The sequence below is a fragment of the Tasmannia lanceolata genome, unplaced genomic scaffold, assembly GCF_043159265.1.
Source record: "Tasmannia lanceolata isolate RefF3 unplaced genomic scaffold, GAP_Taslan_0.1 ptg000015l, whole genome shotgun sequence".
Classification (NCBI taxonomy): Eukaryota; Viridiplantae; Streptophyta; class Magnoliopsida; order Canellales; family Winteraceae; genus Tasmannia; species Tasmannia lanceolata.
This window is the reverse complement of record NW_027518692.1, coordinates 19,991,712-20,009,794: the sequence shown is the minus strand read 5'-3', so window position 1 is coordinate 20,009,794 and position 18,083 is coordinate 19,991,712. Positions and strand designations below refer to the sequence as shown.

Here is an 18,083-nt window from a genome sequence, read left to right as displayed (position 1 = left end):
GGGTAGAGTTGGTGACCCAATGGTTACATGGTTTATTGTTGGTAGTTTTTACTGAACGGAATGTTGTGTTTATTATCTAACTAACTTAAAGTTATGATCCTTATGTTTGGCTCAAAGATCTTGCTAGCCAAGTGGGAGAATGTTAGGAAATAATCCTAACGGTGGATGTGGCTTTTGCAAGATCGATGGTCGAGATCATTTGGTTAGTTAATTACTTTTGTGAAAAGTTATTAATGAAAAGACTTTATGTGAAAATGTATAAACGTTTAAAAGAGACGTTTGGGCAAAGGGATTGACGCGATGAGGAGTCGCATCTCTTCCCACAAACGCTTATAAAAAGAACTCTTGGGTCCTATTTGCATACAACGAATTTGTTTCCAAACTTTGAGAATCCACCCTTGAAGAGAAAGGAAGCCGGTTCCCATCACCGACTATTGTGTAGCAAAGAGAAACCTTAAGAGAAAGAAAAACAAGATTCATGGCTTCCGGTATGTCTTTTTCTCATTTCAATTTATTTCATATTGTTATCTGTGATTTTCTCAATGTTGAATCGGTAAGATCCGTTGCCGGTGTTCATATTGTATCGAACACTAACAAGACACCCTCAAGATTGTCAGATGATTGGATGTGAGGCATCCCCACTTTTGGAAATTCTCAGAATTGATAGATGAGATGTTGAACTGTGTAGAGGACAAGTTTAATCATATTTGGAGGTCGGTTAATGGAGAGGCGGACCATCCATTATCTCTCTATCTTTTTGATTTTTTACCCGGCCCCTTGATGCTTGATCGGAACCATTCATCTGTTAAACCCACCCCGCAATGGGTGAGCCATATAAAAACCATGCAAATCTTCAATAAAGCCCTAATTAAGGTTTTTTCATGTCACCTCATTTTTAATAATCTTTAAGAGTGGTTGAATGCACAGGGCACCCCATTGGCTGTACGCATCATTGTGTATTTATAATGGCCACAAGTCAAAGAGTATTAAATATAGGGAAATGATACCAGCACTACAATGTTTTAATAAGATGGATGAAGCATCTTGTCGTTTAGCATTTAAAGGACTTGTAAGAGCATTTTAAGAAGTTTAATATCCTTCTAACAGCCCTTTAAGTACTAAAGGACAAGTTGCTTTCGCGCATCTTATTAAAACGTTGGAGTGTTGATATCATTTCCCTAGATAAATGTTAAAAAAATGTATCATTCAACCGATTATTTTAAATTTAGCAGGCGAGCTCCGGCCATGCATCCATTTTAATTCGTTGAACTTAGTTTATATAATAATATTGAGTTGTGCCACATCTCCCACTTGGAGGAAATGGAATCATCACTTAGTCTATATAATATTGAGTTGTGCCAAATCTCTCACTTGGAGGAAATGGGATCATCATAATTTTTTACTAGTGGGACCAACTGTGCGATGAACAATTAATTAGGAAATTAATTAAGATTGAAAAGAAAATGTAAGTTGAATAGAGAAAAAAACAAATGAGTGGAGCAATCATAATAAGAAAAAGAATATCGTTAATTCCAGATGAATAAAATATGATGTATTGATGATGTAATCCATGCAATGTAATTGAAGTAGAAAACAAATGAAATTAATACATAAAAGATGGGTTGAGCAACCCACCGAGGCGTTGGTTCTTCGGCATAAAGTCACGGGTTTGCTCCCTGTTGACGAGTGTTCGAATCCCGCCCCCGACTTACCTGATACACGTGGTGAGTGGGTCGTTGCGTGTATCCGTAGGGACTAGTCCTACTCCCGAAGGGAGTGGGGACATCCTAAGTCATAAAAAAAGAAAAAGAAAAAGATGGGTTGAGCAATGCTATGAAAATTAAGATAATGATGAGAAGATGGTGATAAGGTTATTTTCTACAGTTGCTTTCAAAAAAATAAAGTTATTCTAGATATAAAAAGAAACCGCAAGGGAATGAAAGTTGAATAAGGAACAAACATATGAGTTGAGCAATGATATCGACTCATACTCACATCCTAAGGCCATGTTTGTTTTAGATTGTGACAACCAATTTTAAGGCCCAGGACTCAGAATTAACATATATTTGAGTCCAATAATAGGTTAAAGGCTCACAATCTGTGCACACAATCTAAAACGAACAGTGTATCTCTAAAGAGAAGACACATCCGATACAAAATCAGTACACTGCAGATAGTGAGATATAGAATCGGTTGCTTTGACTATGACAAAACTTAGAAATTTTTTAGTTGATTCTCTAGACAGAAAAAGGGAAAAACAAGAAAGAACAGACGAAATCTATGAAAATCCAGGACTATCAGCGATTATCCAAAAATTATGGGATACTAATCAGGAATGTTTGAATACCTAAAGAATAGGGGGTGGAAGGGGGACTGTCTACGTGGGGAAAGAGTGACTTAGTGTTTGATAGGTTCGTAATAGCAGATGGACATGATAAATATGCAGGCTTCCGACTACATAAAAAAGAAACATAATAAATTCATAGTTATTGTCCTTCAACGTAATTCATAGTTATTGTCCTTTATCGTTTGTACAAATCCAATAGTTTGAGAAACTTTTCGCTTTCAATTCTCGAACCGAATCCGAGTCTCTCCAAGCAAGTTCTGCCATTTGAAGGGTTGGAGAATGGAACCCTAGTTACCTTCAGAAGCAACTTGTACACATGTGTAGACACCCCTCATTTTGCCCCGGACGATTTTTTATGCGTCCTTGGAAGTTTAGATAGTTTGTGAGTCCAATAAGCATGTTCATTAAGTTTGAGGGAATTGCTAGGGTCCATCGCAATAGGCATTTCGTGGCTGGTCTGTTGCACGTCAGTTTCTTCGTTCACGAGGTGGGTAGTCAGACGCTCAACTGACCAGCTGTGAAATGCCTTTTGCTACGGACCCTAGCAAAAGTCTTTATAATTATTGGGTGATTTAGTCTGATGTATTTGAGCACATGAAAAATGATTCTTTGCATTTAACATTAGATCATATCAATAGAAAGGAAAAAAAGAGGACACACAGTCTGAAGGTTCGGTGGTGCAATTCAATCAAAATCTCGCGATTATGATTGGTATTGATGGACCCATTTAGATAGGATTAAAAAGATGGATCTAGATTCGTCCAATTGATTATTAGAATAGATGGATTGAATCATGCGGATAAAAAAAAAACGAAAATACCTTATCATCTTTGCAAAATCAACCGTACGGATGAGTCTTGTTCATCATCCATGTTCCAAGATGGATCTCAATTACACAAGAAATCATTAGAGCAACCCAATCGAGTATCAAAAATACCTAACACATCTGATCAACTAGAAATTGTGGGACTGAGGACCCAAAAATTCCTCATCATCCCCACAAAATCAGGACAAGGATAATTCTGGATTGTCGTTTGCATTCCAGGAAAGGCCTTAATTTGCTCGACCCATATTCCATAACAATCCGATCAGGATTCCAATTAACTTAAAGTATGTTGTAGACAGCCCACTTGAGAAAAAGACTGTGTTTAAAAACAAATGTCTTCGAGTGTAAGATTCATTATAAATCCCTATCAATCCTTTCAACCTTTTCATGTGGACTAAACTTTTAGTATTCCTACAAGCTATTTACAATACACCTTTCGAAAAAAAACTCATTTTAAAAATTTATTTATTTTAATAGTAAATTCCTTTATACCTATTAAATATGTTATATTGTTAGGCTATATGGCTTCTACGTTTGCCGCGTAAAAATTTAGTCATAAATACATACATATTTTTGGCATGAAAGTATGAGGAGGTATCTTTAAAATATATTTAAATTTATGCTCAGGGTTTTAAAGTAAAATATGTTGATTTTCAAATAATGATTATAATAATTTTATGCTTCATTTGGTTGCAGTAAAAAAAATTCATTGAATTTTTGTGGAAAAAGGGAGGGGACAGGCATTTATTAGACAAGGGTGTCATTATGAGTGGAGAGAGAGAGAAAGAAAGAGAAAGAGAGAGAGAGAGAGCACCATTCCCTAGAAAATTACATAGGAGTCTTCCAAGGTAATGCTGATGTCTCCTCCCTTTTTCCACAAAAATCTAATGGATTTTTCTTTTTTACTAGCAACCAAACGAAGCGGGGAATTGCCAGCGTCCATCGCATAAGCCTTTTCGCGGCTTGACGCTAGCAAATCTCATTTCATAAATGATATAAGGGATTTGCTAGCCACCTTCATGGAAACCCATTTTGCGCCCGTCCTTTGCATCTGATGACAGCCACATATGTTGACTTTTTGGCAGATTTTGTCTTATTCATTGATGTGGCTGTCATCAGATGCAAAGGACGGGCGTGAAATGACTTTATGCGAAGGTGGCTAGCAAATCCCATGATATAATCCTTAATGAGATTAACTTAAAATAATCTTACTTGCAAATAACGGGTTTTGGTAGAATCCAAAAAGGTTATACATTTTTTCACTAGATATTTGAACGAGATTTTTTTTTTCCTGGGTCAAGGACACATTTTTTAACTATGAAATATTGGAAACTAGTAACTAATAATCTGTATGGATTTACTAGGGACCATCGCAGAAGGCATTTCGCAGGCTGGATTTTGCATTAGGCTGGATTTTTCCGGATGAATTAAATGAATAAGACAAAATCCGAGCCTATGTGGCTGCTCTCTCATGCAACAACAGCCCGCGAAATCCCTTCTGCGATGGTCCCTACCAAATCCGTAATCTATAAAGACAGATAAAATCTCTTTCTATTGCAAATATTACTTATTTTAAATGGCCTACTGTTCTAGATAGCAACTTTCAAAGTGCAGGACCTTGAAACCATGGTGTTCTCATATGAAATTATGGCACCACCTTCCCCTTTGGCGTAATCTTTGAGGAATGCTAGCCCTAGTCCCATAGGGCATGTTTCCCACCCATGGAGTGGGGCCAGTTGTGAGAGATGGGCTTGAGAGGGAGAGACTTTAGAGGGAGGGCCTCAGGGGAGCATGAAAAGCTGCTGAAAAAACACAGGAAAAATATTCCCAATTTGAAGTAGGGTACTATTTCCACTGTTTTTAGGGATTCTCCATGCTCTCTGCACTGCTGCCCTTTCAAGTCCCTTTCCTCCACCTCATTGTCAGCACTTCTTTTGGGTCCAAGAATATTCCTTGTAATATTTTTTTCATGGCTGTCAAACATGCCCGTAAAGCATTCTTTTATTGGAAATGATATCTGCACCCCTTGTTTTGGAAATGAAACTCCTCATTTTATCAGTCACTTTTTTTGGTTGGCTGATTATAAAAGGAGAACTGACGTTATTGGAAAAACAAAGACAGGATACCAATTCTTTTTTGTTTTTTCTCGTGGCCCCTCTACATGTGGTATGTGTGTGTGGTAAATGGGATAATGATATTGTTTCATTTGAAGTCAACAACATACTATGCAGGCAAGATAGGTCCCGCAAAATGAACTGTAAACAGTAAACCCATCAATGGAAATTGGAAAATATTGAAGGGTTAGGAGGCACTCTAATTAATGTCTAACTATCACCATCAAAGACTCTAATCTCTGCTTGCCAAAGAGTAGAAAAGGAGAGTGGGCTCTGTATGACTCAAAAACAGTAAACTGCCTTTTCATTTCTGGAATAACTCATTTCATGTCTTAATAGAATAAAGGGTCCCATGAACAGAAAGCATACTTAAACCATCTTTTCTTTTCTGTTATGGTCATCTCATAGACCCACTTTTGTTTTTGCTCACTACTCTATAGACAACTCCAGATAAGCTGAAGACACTGGAAACTACTCTAATAAACTCATGGGCTTATGAACTGTTCCTCCAAGGATACAGCTCTGAATTTTCCATGAGTGGAGTTTGACATATGCGCATAAGGCCAACTCAACATAAACTATCAAAATTAGATTGACTCCTAAATTAACCGTAAGTGACAGATCAGTTAACGAGCCATGAAAATTTGTATTGAGGTGTGTTTGGTTGCATAAGAGCCATGATGACTTAGGGATTTTGCTTGCCATCTGGGTGCCACATCAGCAAAACTCCTTGTTTGGTTGCCAATATAGCGTTGAATTCCCTGGAGACTACCAGAGATGTATCCTGATTATAATTATTGCATGTCTGCTGATGTGTCACCCCCGCCTTGTCTCCTCCCTATGAAATCCAAGTCAAAACCACAAAAAAGAAGGAATTTTGTTTGGGTTTCTTGGTAATGATGCCTCTCTCTCTCTCTCTCTCTCTCTCTCTCTCTCTCTCTCTCTCTCTCTCTTTATATATATATATATATAGGGAAAGGTGTGCGTACTCGGTCGAGTAGATAAGCTTATCTACTCGGTCGGGTTAAAAACAGTGGGGGCCCACATTTTTGGGGTGATCCAAACCATTCATTTGAAAGGCCCTTACCTAGATAGGGTGTCCACAAAAAATCAGCCTCATAGGATCATCCTAACCCATGCAACAGTGGAGGGAAAAATGGACAAACACAACTTGTCCACAAATCTGCCCATTTTTCCCTCCGCTGTTGGATGGGTTAGGATGATCCTATGGGGCTGATTTTTTGTGGACACCCTATCTAGGTAAGGGACTTTCAAATGAATGGTTTGGATCACCCCAAAAATGTGAGCCCCCACTGTTTTTAACCCGACCGAGTATATAAGCTTATCTACTCGACCGAGTACGCACACCTTTCCCATATATATATATATATATATATATATATATATATATATATATATGAGGAAAGTGTTTCTAGTCCGGCCGACTAGAGATCATTCTCTAGTCCGCCACCCAAAAACACATGGGTCCCAAATATTTTGGTGATGCAAAGCATTCATTTGATGGGCCCTGACATAGAGACGGTGTCCACAAGAAATTAGCTTCATAGGATCATCCAAACCCTATGATTTGTGGAGCTTAAAATGGACGGCTATAAACCGCCACAAATCTGTCAATTTTTTAACTCCACAAATCAAAGGGTTAAGAAGATCCTATGAAGCTGAATTTTTGTGGACATCCTATCTATGATGAGGCCTATCAAATGAATGCTTTAGATCACCACAAAATATGTGGGATCCATGTGTTTTTGGGTGGCGGACTAGAGAATGATCTCTAGTCGGCCGGACTAGAAACACTTTCCTCTATATATATATATATATATATATATATATATATATATATATATGAGAATAGAGTTCCTAAGGTGTCACCTCATATAGCTTATATGAGGTGGCGCTCACAAAACATAAGGGGCCCACATTTTTTGGGTGATCGAAACCACTCATTTGAAAAATAGGCAGATTTATGGAGGTTTACACCCCATCCATTTCAACCTCCAGAAATGGAAGGGTTAGGATGATCCTATGAAGTTGACTTTTTGGGCACACCCTATCTATGTGAGGGCCTATCAAATGAATGTTGTGGATCATCCAAACAAAGTGGGCTCCTTATGTTTTTAAGCGCCACCTCATATAAGCTATATGAGGTGACACCTTAGGAACTCTATTCTCAGTTCCTAAGGTGTCACCTCATATAGCTTATATGAGATGGCGCTTAAAAACATAAGGGGCCCACTTTGTTTGGGGTAATCCAAACCACTCATTTGAAAGGCCCTTAGATGAATATGGTGCCTACAAAAAATCAGGTCCATAGGATCATCCTAACCCTTCCATTTATGGAGGTAAAAAATGGGCATATTTATGGAGGTTTATACCCATCCATTTCAACCTCCACAAATGGAAGGGTTAGGACGATCCTATAAAGTTGATTTTTTGGGCACACCCTATCTATGTGAGGGCCTATCAAATGAATGCTTTGGATCATCCAAACAAAGTGGGCCCCTTATGTTTTTAAGCGCCACCTCATATAAGCTATATGAGGTGACACATTAGGAACTTTATTCTCATATATATATATATATATATATATATATATATATATATATATATATATATATATATATATATATAGAAAACGGTTCCTACACATATGTGTAGAGAGTTCTCTACACACTAGCTTAAAATACAGTGGGGGCCCACATTGTTTGGGTGATCCAAGCCATCCATTTTAAAGGCCCTCACCTAGATAGGGTGTCTACAAAAAATCAGATCCATAGGATCATCCCAACCCTACGATTTGTGGAGGTAAAATGGATGTCTTTAAACCTTTACAAATTAGTCCATTTTTTGCCTCCACAGTGCGAATGGTTAGGATGATCCTATAGATCTGATTTTTTGTGGACACCCTATCTATGTGAGGGCCTTAAAAATGAATGGTTTGGATCACCCAAATAATGTGGCCTCCACTGTATTTTAAGCTAGTGTGTAGATAAGTTATCTACACATATGTGTAGGAACCGTTCTCTCATATATATATATATATATATATATATATATATATATATATATATATACGGAAAAGTGAGCGTACTCGGTCGAGTAGATAAGCTTATCTACTCAGTCGAGCTAAAAACAGTGGGGGCTTACATTTTTTGGGTGATCCAAACCATTCATTTGAAAGGCCCTTACCTACATAGGGTGTCCACAAAAAATCAGATCCACAGGATCATCCTAACCCATCCAAATGTGGAGGGAAAAATGGACAGACACAGCTGCCCATTTCCCCCTCTATTGTTGGATGGGTTAGGATGATCCTATGGGGCATATTTTTTGTGGATACCCTATCTAGGTAAGGACCTTTCAAATGAATGGTTTGGATCACCCAAAAAATGTGGGCCCCCACTGTTTTTAGCCAACCGAGTAGATAAACTTATCTACTCTCTCTCTCTCTCTCTCTCTCTCTCTATATATATATATATATATATATATATATATATAGAGAGAGAGAGAGAGAGAGAACGGTTCCTACACACGTGTAGATAAGTTATCTACACACTAGCTTAAAATACAGTGGGGGCCACATTATTTGGGCAATCCAAACCATTCATTTTTAAGGCCCTCACATAGATAGGGTGTCCACAAAAAATTAGATCCAGATGATCATTCTAACCATTCGAACTGTGGAGGCAAAAGTTGGACTAATTTGTGAAGGTTTAAAGACATCCATTTTACCTCCACAAATCGTAGGGTTGGGATGATCCTATGGATCTGATTTTTTGTAGACACCCTATCTATGGGAGGGCCTTTAAATGGATGGCATGGATCACCCAAACAATGTGGGCCCCCACTGTATTTTAAGCTAGTGTGTAGAGAACTCTCTACACATATGTGTAGGAACCGTTTTCTCATATATATATATATATATATATATATGGGAAAAGTGAGCGTACTCGGTCGGGTAGATAAGCTTATCTACTCGATCGGCTAAAAACAGTGGGGGCCCACATTGTTTGGGTGATCCAAACTATCCTATAGAGACTTTCAAATGAATGGGGCCCACATTGTTTGGGTGATCCAAACTATCCTATAGGGACTTTCAAATGAATGGTTTGGATCACCCAAATAATGTGGGCCCCCACTATTTTTAGTCGACCGAGTAGATAAGCTTAGCTACAAGACCGAGTAGCAACACTTTTCTGTATATATATATATATATATATATATATATATATATATATATATATATATATATATATATAGAGAGAGAGAGAGAGAGAGAGAGAGAGAGAGGAAACCAATATAGGAGGCAATGGTTTGTGTGCAGGTGCACAGATAAGCTACTGTGCATGGCTGCACAAACCATAGTGGGGGCCACATTTTTTGAGGGATCCAAAGCATTCATTTGGAAGGCCCTTCCATGGATAGGGTGTGTGCCAAAAATCAGCCCTATAGGATCATCCTAACCCAATCAAATATATATATATATATATATATATATATATATATATATAGAGAGAGAGAGAGAGAGAGAGAGAGAGAGGAAACCAATATAGGAAGAAATGGTTTGTGTGCAGCTCCACATATAAACTACTGTGCATGGCTGCACAAACCATAGTGGGGGCCACATTTTTTGGGGGATCCAAAGCATTCATTTGGAAGGCCCTTCCATGGATAGGGTGTGTACAAAAAATCAGCCCTATAGGATCATCCTAACCCAATCAAAGTTGGAGGGGAAAATGGACAGACACTGTTTCTGCCAATTTTTTCCCTCCACAAATGCCAGGATTAGGATGATCCTAAAGGGCTGATTTTGCACACACCCTATGCACCATGCACAGATAGCTTATTTGTGCAGCTGCACATAAACCATTTCCTATATATATATATATATATATATATTGTGCAGCCATGCACAGATAGCTTATTTATGCAGCTGCACACAAACTATTTCCTATATATAGGAAACTGTTGGTGAGCTTAAACCAAACTTATGGTGAGCTAGCTTGCCCAATCACATGGGGGCCCACTTTGTTAGGATGATCCAAAGCATTCATTTGAAAGTCCCTTACATAGATGGGGGGTGTACCAAAAATCAGCTCCATAGGATCATCCTAACCCCTCCATTTGTGGAGGACAAAAATGGACAGACACAAATCTGCCCCATTTTTGTCCTCCACAAATGGAGGGGTTAGGATGATCCTATGGAGCTGATTTTTGATACACCCCCTATCTATGATAAGGCCTTTCAAATGAATGGTTTGGATCACTCCCCAAAATGTGGGACCCATGTGATTGGGCAAGCTAGCTCACCATAAGTTCGGTGAGCTTAAGCTCACCAACAGTTTCCTCATATATATATATATATATGTATATATTGTAATGACACCCCTACCACTATTCTATGAGGCTGACAACCAAATATTACTTACCACTATTCTACGAAGTTCCAGGTAAATTCAATGCTCATCTCCTTCATGTTGACTACTTCCACCATTAATTCACGAGGTAAATACCTGCACCCAAATAGGGTCAAACTATCCCATTACCAGAATGGTACTGTAGCTATTTTATCAGGGTGCAGCATGGGTTTGTTTCGGATACAACATCTACATGGACACAGGTTTGGCGCCTATTTTGAAGGGGCTTATCGACAATCTGGATTCTGAATAAGTGAACTGTCCACCAAAAGTAGAAAACAAAACATTCTAAAAGAGGGAATCACTCAAAGTAGAACATTCCTCTAACCAAGTTGTGATTCTGTCTACACCTATTCCTAATCAGTTCACAGGCATATTCGCCCTTTTGCATTTTTTTTTTGGAAGGTATTAGTAATCATTCCATTTACCAAAACAATCAAATTACAAATTAGAGGGGACAAGCCGTCCCCAACAGAAAATAGGACAAGATAGCCTGCGAACAGAGTGCATAGTAAGTTAAGTACCAGAAAGCCTAGGATACATTGAGTGGAGAAATCCCAAGATACCTTAGAGAACATTCTGTTGACCTTCCATTGGTCCATTGTAATTTGAAAAGTGAATGTGTAGTTCAGATGACAGTTTAGGAAAGCATGGATGGTTTTATTAGAATTCAATTGCAAGGACAAAGAACATCTAATGGACAGTTGTGCCCATTTGCGTGTATTCTCATATACAAATTGAACTAGAAAGAATCATGTGGAAATGAAATAAGTACAGTGATGTCAAGGTGGATTTGGTGGGTTTAAATTACCCAGTTGTTCGATCTCCCAGCTTTTGCGCGGAGCAACTTGTTCGTGTAATGGAATGTATTGCTGTAAAATCAGTGTAAGCACAAGAATCACTTTCATAAACAGAAGGGAGAATGACTACTTAGCACTACTTTCTGCCGATACTTTGTCAGGAAAGTGACATACTGGATTGTTAAAGTATTAAAGACTAAATGACGCCATCTCCAACGGCTTAAGCTTTTGGAGTAATAGGTAGTTTCACATGGTATAAGAGCAATTGCCAGGGGTTCAAAACTCCTTGATGTTAAAAAATCCACATGTAATGGCCAATACCCAAGAGAGGGACCACATATGCCATAAGTAGGCCAACCATAAAAAGAGAGGCCACACGTGGGGGGGAGTGTTAAAGTATAAAAGATTAAATAACGCCATCTCCAACAGCTAGAGCTATTGGAGTAATTGGTAGTTTCATAAGAGGAAATTCATATATGTGCATAACGAAGTATGGGTTGTTACCTCCATCTTTTCCATCAGTTCTTTCGCAGTTGGAGCTGAGAGAACTATATGGCGAGCAGCTGGCTTGATGAAACCTTCTTGAACACCAGTATCAAATAATGCTAGTAAGGAATTGTAGTACCCATCAATATTTAACAGACCAACCTGTACCGATAGAACTAAGATCATTAGATCATTGGAATATTCTGTTAGAATCTTCTAGGAAGCCTTTTTTTTTCCTGAGACAAATATCAAAATTTACCGGTTTATTGTGAATTCCAAGTTGTGACCACGTTATCATCTCCAACAACTCTTCCATGGTTCCATACCCTCCTAAAATGTTCAAAATTGTCATATAATATCCATAAATGCCATACATACATGAGGAAAGGATCTTGTTTAAGTGTTAAGCTTACTGAAAATTACCTGGCAGAGCAATGAAGGCATCTGATTGCCGGGCCATTTCAGCTTTACGCTCGTGCATGTCGGAAACTAATTGTACTTCACCAAAAGTTTGGCCAGAAATCTGTGAAAAACTTAATACTATTATTAAAGTTCCCATTCAATTATTAAAGTTCCCATTCAAAAATAAATAATGTATGTCACTACATGTGTATCATGCACAATCTAAAGTTGCTAGTAGAAGGTGGTAAAACACAGGCATTGGATGCTGGTTCCGTCCTTGTCGAGCTCCATTCCCCAAACGGATTATGTGTTTGTCTCTATCATAGGATATACATGCATAGAAAGGCATAGTGCCTCTTTGGATGCCACCAAAATTGGTCCTTGTTTGCAAATAAGATTATTTTAATTTAATCTTACTTGAAAATGGGACAATTAAGCCTCTCCTGGAAGCCATTAACCATATCATTTCTAAAACTATTATACCCATTATTTGCAAAAACCATTTCTAACTTCAAAACCCTGATCATACAAATTTATATGGAAATCATTTTTAGAGGTTGCTCAAAAAGGCCCATATTCTATGCATTTAAATATGTATAAATTTATGATTTGGTATCCATATACTTGTGTGTTAAATTTTTCAAAATTTCAAAAGCAATGATCGTAAAATTTTCATGCATATGAAGATATCCTTTGACTCCTCCCTAGCAACATAAAAAGGGCAACGAGAAATTATTAGACTTGAACCCATCTTTTCCTTTTTAATTCAAATAGACTGCTTCCAATATGTTCTTGTTCTTAGATAACAATGGCTGCTTGCAGGGTTTGCTGTTGAGTGGATCAGAAGCCTTGACAGGAATTCTGTACGGGTTTTTTTTTTTGGCAGTGATAAATCGACCCCCTAATATCTTAAATCGACCCCCATATCTCTCTCTCCTCTCTATCCATCTCTCTCTCTAAGCACTGCCCTATTTGGGGGTCGATTTATCACTGCCTTTTTTTTTCATAACCAATATAATCAGACATCAATGAGAACAGAGTAACACAAATTAGAACAAGTATATAATAGAGAATAAAGCTTCAAAACTCATAGGACCAAATCAAGCTCATTAGGAGGTTACTTAAAATGTTGCAATTGGTAAGATTCACTATCAAATGGACCTAAGAAAGATAGGATGTATGCAACATTCTGACTACTAGTTCAAGCTGTGATTTTCAAGGAAGCACGATTTAAAAGATCCCCTACCTCTACCCCACCCATGTTTTGCAGAGGCAAATATTTTGAAATGGACTGTTATCTCCCCTTTCAATAGAAATCTTTATGTGATATGAAAAATAATTTACAAATCCCTTTTATAGCCCAAGATTGTAATATGCAATTGAAGTTCTTCAATAGTTTGCTAAGAGACCCAAAACAGACCCAAACAAGTTCTGTTGTGAGATTAAGAACCTCCCTTCTATTGCCCAAGATTGTAATATGAAACTGAATTTCTTCAACAGTTTATTGAGAGACCCAAAACAAGTTCTATTGTGAGATTAAGAACCTTCCTTGTTTTGCCCAAGATTGTAATATGAAACAGAATTTCTTCAATAGTTTATTGAGAGACCCAAGACAGACCCAAAACAAGTCCTATTGAGAGATCAAGAACCTTTGAAGACCAGAATACAACCATCAATTCCTTTGTTAATATACAAAATTGGCATCAAAAGAGTTTGGGAAAAGGCAGACAAACCAAGATGAAATCATATCTACCTCAAGAGGCACGAGGGCTGTAGGAATGACCCTACATAAAAGATAAAGATAGCAATAAGACATTAGAAATGCCCAGCTTGTATAGAAAATGTTTCTGCAAACAGATAAACAGAGCAAAACCAAAACCTCAGGGCTTGAATTTTACCCAAGCACATGGCAACCTCCATCATAAACTGTCCTAGAGACCAAACCCATCAAGCCCACACTACCTCCACCATAAACCAGATCTATCCTCCTCTTTACCTGCAACTCACATCCCAAAACAAAAAATAAAAAAAATAAAAAATAAAAAAACTATAAATAATTTCATAAAAAACACAAAATCACCTTGCAATCACTTAATCTTATACAACCCAACTGAAAACCGAACAACAGCCCATAAAAAACCAGGGAAAGAAATAAATAAAACATCATCCACTCTAACCAACATCAGTTTTCAAATCCTCCAAAATCATAAGCAGCACAAAAGAGAACCACAAAATAGGTTATTATATACATAACCCAGAAACCAAAAATCAAATTAGAGAAAACCCACATGAAAATAAAAGAGAAAAAGAAAAGATATGAAAATCAATCACAGGAAGAAAGAGAAGAAGGAACATTGACCTATGTACATAACCCAGAAGCAAAAAATCAAATTAGAGAATACCCATATGAAAAAAAAGAGAGAGAAAAATGAAAAAATAATCAGCCAAAGGAAGAAACATAAGAAGGAACATTGACCTATATACATAACCCAGAAGCCAAAAATCAAATTAGAGAATACCCACATGAAAATAAAAGGAGAAAAATGAAAAAAAAAAAAAAAAATCAATCAAAAGAAGAAAGAGAATAAGGAACATTGACCAGATTATTTCAAATTATCCAAAATCATAAGAAGCACAAAAGAGAACCACAGAATAGGTAATTATATACATAACTCAGAAGCCAAAAATCAAATTAGCCAATAACCACATGAAAAAAACAAAGAAACTCATAAAAAATTATATATAATTTCATAAAGAAAACACAAAATCACATTGCAATCTATCACCTAATCTTCCACAATCCTCCAAATTCATAAGAACTACAGAATAGGTAAATTATATACATAACTCAGAAGCCAAAAATCAAATTAGCCAATAAACACATGAAAAAAACAAAAGAAACTCATAAAAAATTATATATTTTTTCATAAAGAAAACACAAAATCACATTGCAATCTATCACCTTATCTTCCACAATCCTCCAAATTCATAAGAAGCACAAAAAGAGAATCACAAAATAGGCAATTATAAACATAACCCAGAAGCCAAAAATCAAATTAGAGAACATCCACATGAAAATAAAAGGAGAAAAATGAAAAAAAAAAAATCAAAGTAAGAAAGAGAATAAGGAACATTGACCAGTTCATTTCCCAAATCAAGGGCAGCATCACTAAAGACAGTTCTGTTTCCAGAGCTACTCCCACAGAAAACACAGACTCTTCTAAACATGTTCCTTGCGTTTTCTCCCATCAATCTTTCTATTAAAAAGCTTCAAATCATCTAGAGAAAGTTGTAGCAGTTATTTTGGTTTCTTGATAAGCAGAACAACCTTAAAAAGAGAAAAGAAAGGGAAAACTTTTAACTGACAATAAATGGAGTAGAGCCCGTGACTTTCCCTCTTTACCACTCGAAATTCTGAACAATGAGAGAGTTTTCAGCTTACAGTTTCTTTCAATCAATATCAAAAACCCAACAACTGGAACTTATTATTACCCTTTTTTTTTGCTTGGAGATAACCCCACATTCTCATTTCCATTTCTAATCCAACGTCTCTCTGTCGGCCTTGACTAAGAGATTAAAACAGCAATTATTATTTAATTAGGCTACTGATATTGGCACTACCATGTTTTGATGATTGCACTAACTCATCTTGTCTTTTACTATTTATACAGTTTGCCAAAATTAATTTATTACATGTTCCAAATAGCTCTCAAAAGCCAATTAAAAAAACTGAAAAGACAAGGTGAGTTTGTGCAATTATTAATGCATGGCAGTGCCAATATCAGTAGCAATACATGATGACACTACAGAAATTGCTCCACGGATGGTGGTTTCGCTTCAAATCTGCATGGGAGGCCTACAAAGGATCTTCATGCATTTTCATTGGTGCAATAGATAAGACCTACTCTATTACAATGTGTTTCAATATCATTTTATAGGTTCTAATAATCTTCCATAGTGGAGATCACTATTTACAAAACAACCTAAGTCGATCATTGACTCGCGCGAGTCCAATTGCTCTTGTGAGATTTGTTCTCCCAGGACAATCAAAACTCCTTTGACTTGTAAGTTGATGAAAAATTGACTCACTGGAGTCAAGTTCCCTTTTACCATGGCCAAGTTCTTGTCTGATACCCTTAAGCTTATATAGAAAAGGATAATCTGATAAGCCCCGAGACTAAGAAGTTGATCCAACTCCACGACTAATGAAATGATAGGCATAGAGACGAACTCCTTCACCATTGGAATAAATGAATTTCTGAATCACTGATAGCAGATTATATTCATTGCTTCCATTCCATAAAGATGATTTTAGGATTCTTATGTCTCTGATCTCTCATATTATCATCTCATCTCAGTGGTAGATACTCTCATGTCTGCTCCATAGCTCTTTTTTTTTATGGTCATTACTTATGGAGGAAGATGACGGTGAACCATAGAGTCATCCTCTCCCCAGCACTTTCTATAGCTCAACTCATTAAGCCATAAGATCTAATCTGCCAACTCCCCATTGTCAAGTGAATGGATGCAGAAGCCGAAGGAGATAGATAATAAAGGAAAACTAGAAGAACTGCTGTCATCCCCACCAGAAATGTCATTGCATGAAAAAAATGAAATTGCTGAAAGGGATTGAGAATGAGCTCAATGTCACTCCATCTCAAAAGAATCTCCTAAATGAATCAGAAAGAAGGTCTTCAAAGACACAGGGAAAAAAAGAAAGGAAGCAAGGACAAGTCAAAAAAAATTCTCCAGAAAGATATTGAGGAAGATGAGATCGACTTCAAACATTCTGCACCCCAAGCTTCAAACACGGCAGTAGTAACCATGGTTGGAAAAGTTTTAGTCAATACCACTTTGAAATCTGGTGAGAAGAATTTTTCCCACTTCGGCGAAACAACAGATTTCCATCCCTCCAGGCTAGCTATCAACTGTCCACCGTAAGGAAATGTAGAAATCAGCAAAACTAGGGTAGTAAGATGTTTCAGAGGCAGTATACCCCAGTGTTTCAAGATTGACAATTAGAGATGGTCTCGGTAAAGAAGGAGCTCTTGCCAATCTAATAAGTTCAATGAAAGAAAGGGAAGTTAAACAGCCACAAAACCCAAACCAGAGTGTCTCTTTCTCGAATGTCACCCATCCAGAGCGAACATAAGCAACTCCAAGCTAAAATCAGCAATGGAGCTCTCTATTTATGAACAACCCTCCACTACCTACCTCAAAACTGAACTATGTCAAGCCATCAGACAGAGAAGAAGAAAAGCATCGACTTCTCTGACGAGGAATTCTCAGAGGCTGAGTGCTGATGAGCTAACTCACTCTTACACTATTGGAAACAACCATATTTCCTATCCCTTGAAAGCCACCTATCCCATATTTGGAAATTGAAAGGCGAGTTTCAGTTGTATAGCTCCAGAATGGGTTTTTTCTATATAAGTTCTCCAATCCTGAAGACTCTACTCATTTCCTTGAGTCAAGCTCTCACAACTATGGTGGCCGAACTGTACTATTCCTTCGTCCTTGGACCGCGGAGCTATCCCTCGAAAGACGAATGCTCACCTCGATCCCCATCTAGGTCTGTCTCCCTGGCCTTCATCTCAAATTCTGGACCCAACATTGCCCGAGTAAGATTGCACGCAAAATTGAAAATCCATTATATATGGATTCCCAAACAGC

The 18,083-nt window shown here is 37.5% G+C and overlaps 1 protein-coding gene across 1 annotated transcript; it reads right to left on the bottom strand.

The window, feature by feature from the left end:
• Window positions 1-11,361: 11,361 nt before the first annotated feature.
• LOC143893115 (cytokinin riboside 5'-monophosphate phosphoribohydrolase LOG8-like) lies at window positions 11,362-15,770 on the bottom strand. The gene is made up of 7 exons (XM_077398082.1): window positions 15,549-15,770; window positions 14,309-14,406; window positions 14,164-14,194; window positions 12,432-12,531; window positions 12,268-12,338; window positions 12,027-12,170; window positions 11,362-11,594 (listed from the first exon to the last, which is right to left on the bottom strand). Exons 1-7 carry the CDS (start codon window positions 15,657-15,659, stop codon window positions 11,505-11,507), a joined length of 645 nt encoding a protein of 214 aa, XP_077254197.1. The 5' UTR covers window positions 15,660-15,770; the 3' UTR covers window positions 11,362-11,504.
• Between the last annotated feature and the right edge of the window lie 2,313 nt (window positions 15,771-18,083).

What these genes read in the sequence shown, in the direction of transcription:
- LOC143893115 (XM_077398082.1), bottom strand. Translation starts at nt 15,659, where the DNA reads ATGGGAGAAAACGCAAGGAACATGTTTAGAAGAGTCTGTGTTTTCTGT. An exon ending in TTGATTTGGGAAATGAACTG is followed by an intron (nt 14,407 to 15,548) that starts GTCAATGTTCCT and finishes TGTGAGTTGCAG; the next exon opens with GTAAAGAGGAGGATAGATCT. An exon ending in TTGGAATTCACAATAAACCG is followed by an intron (nt 12,171 to 12,267) that starts GTAAATTTTGAT and finishes CTATCGGTACAG; the next exon opens with GTTGGTCTGTTAAATATTGA.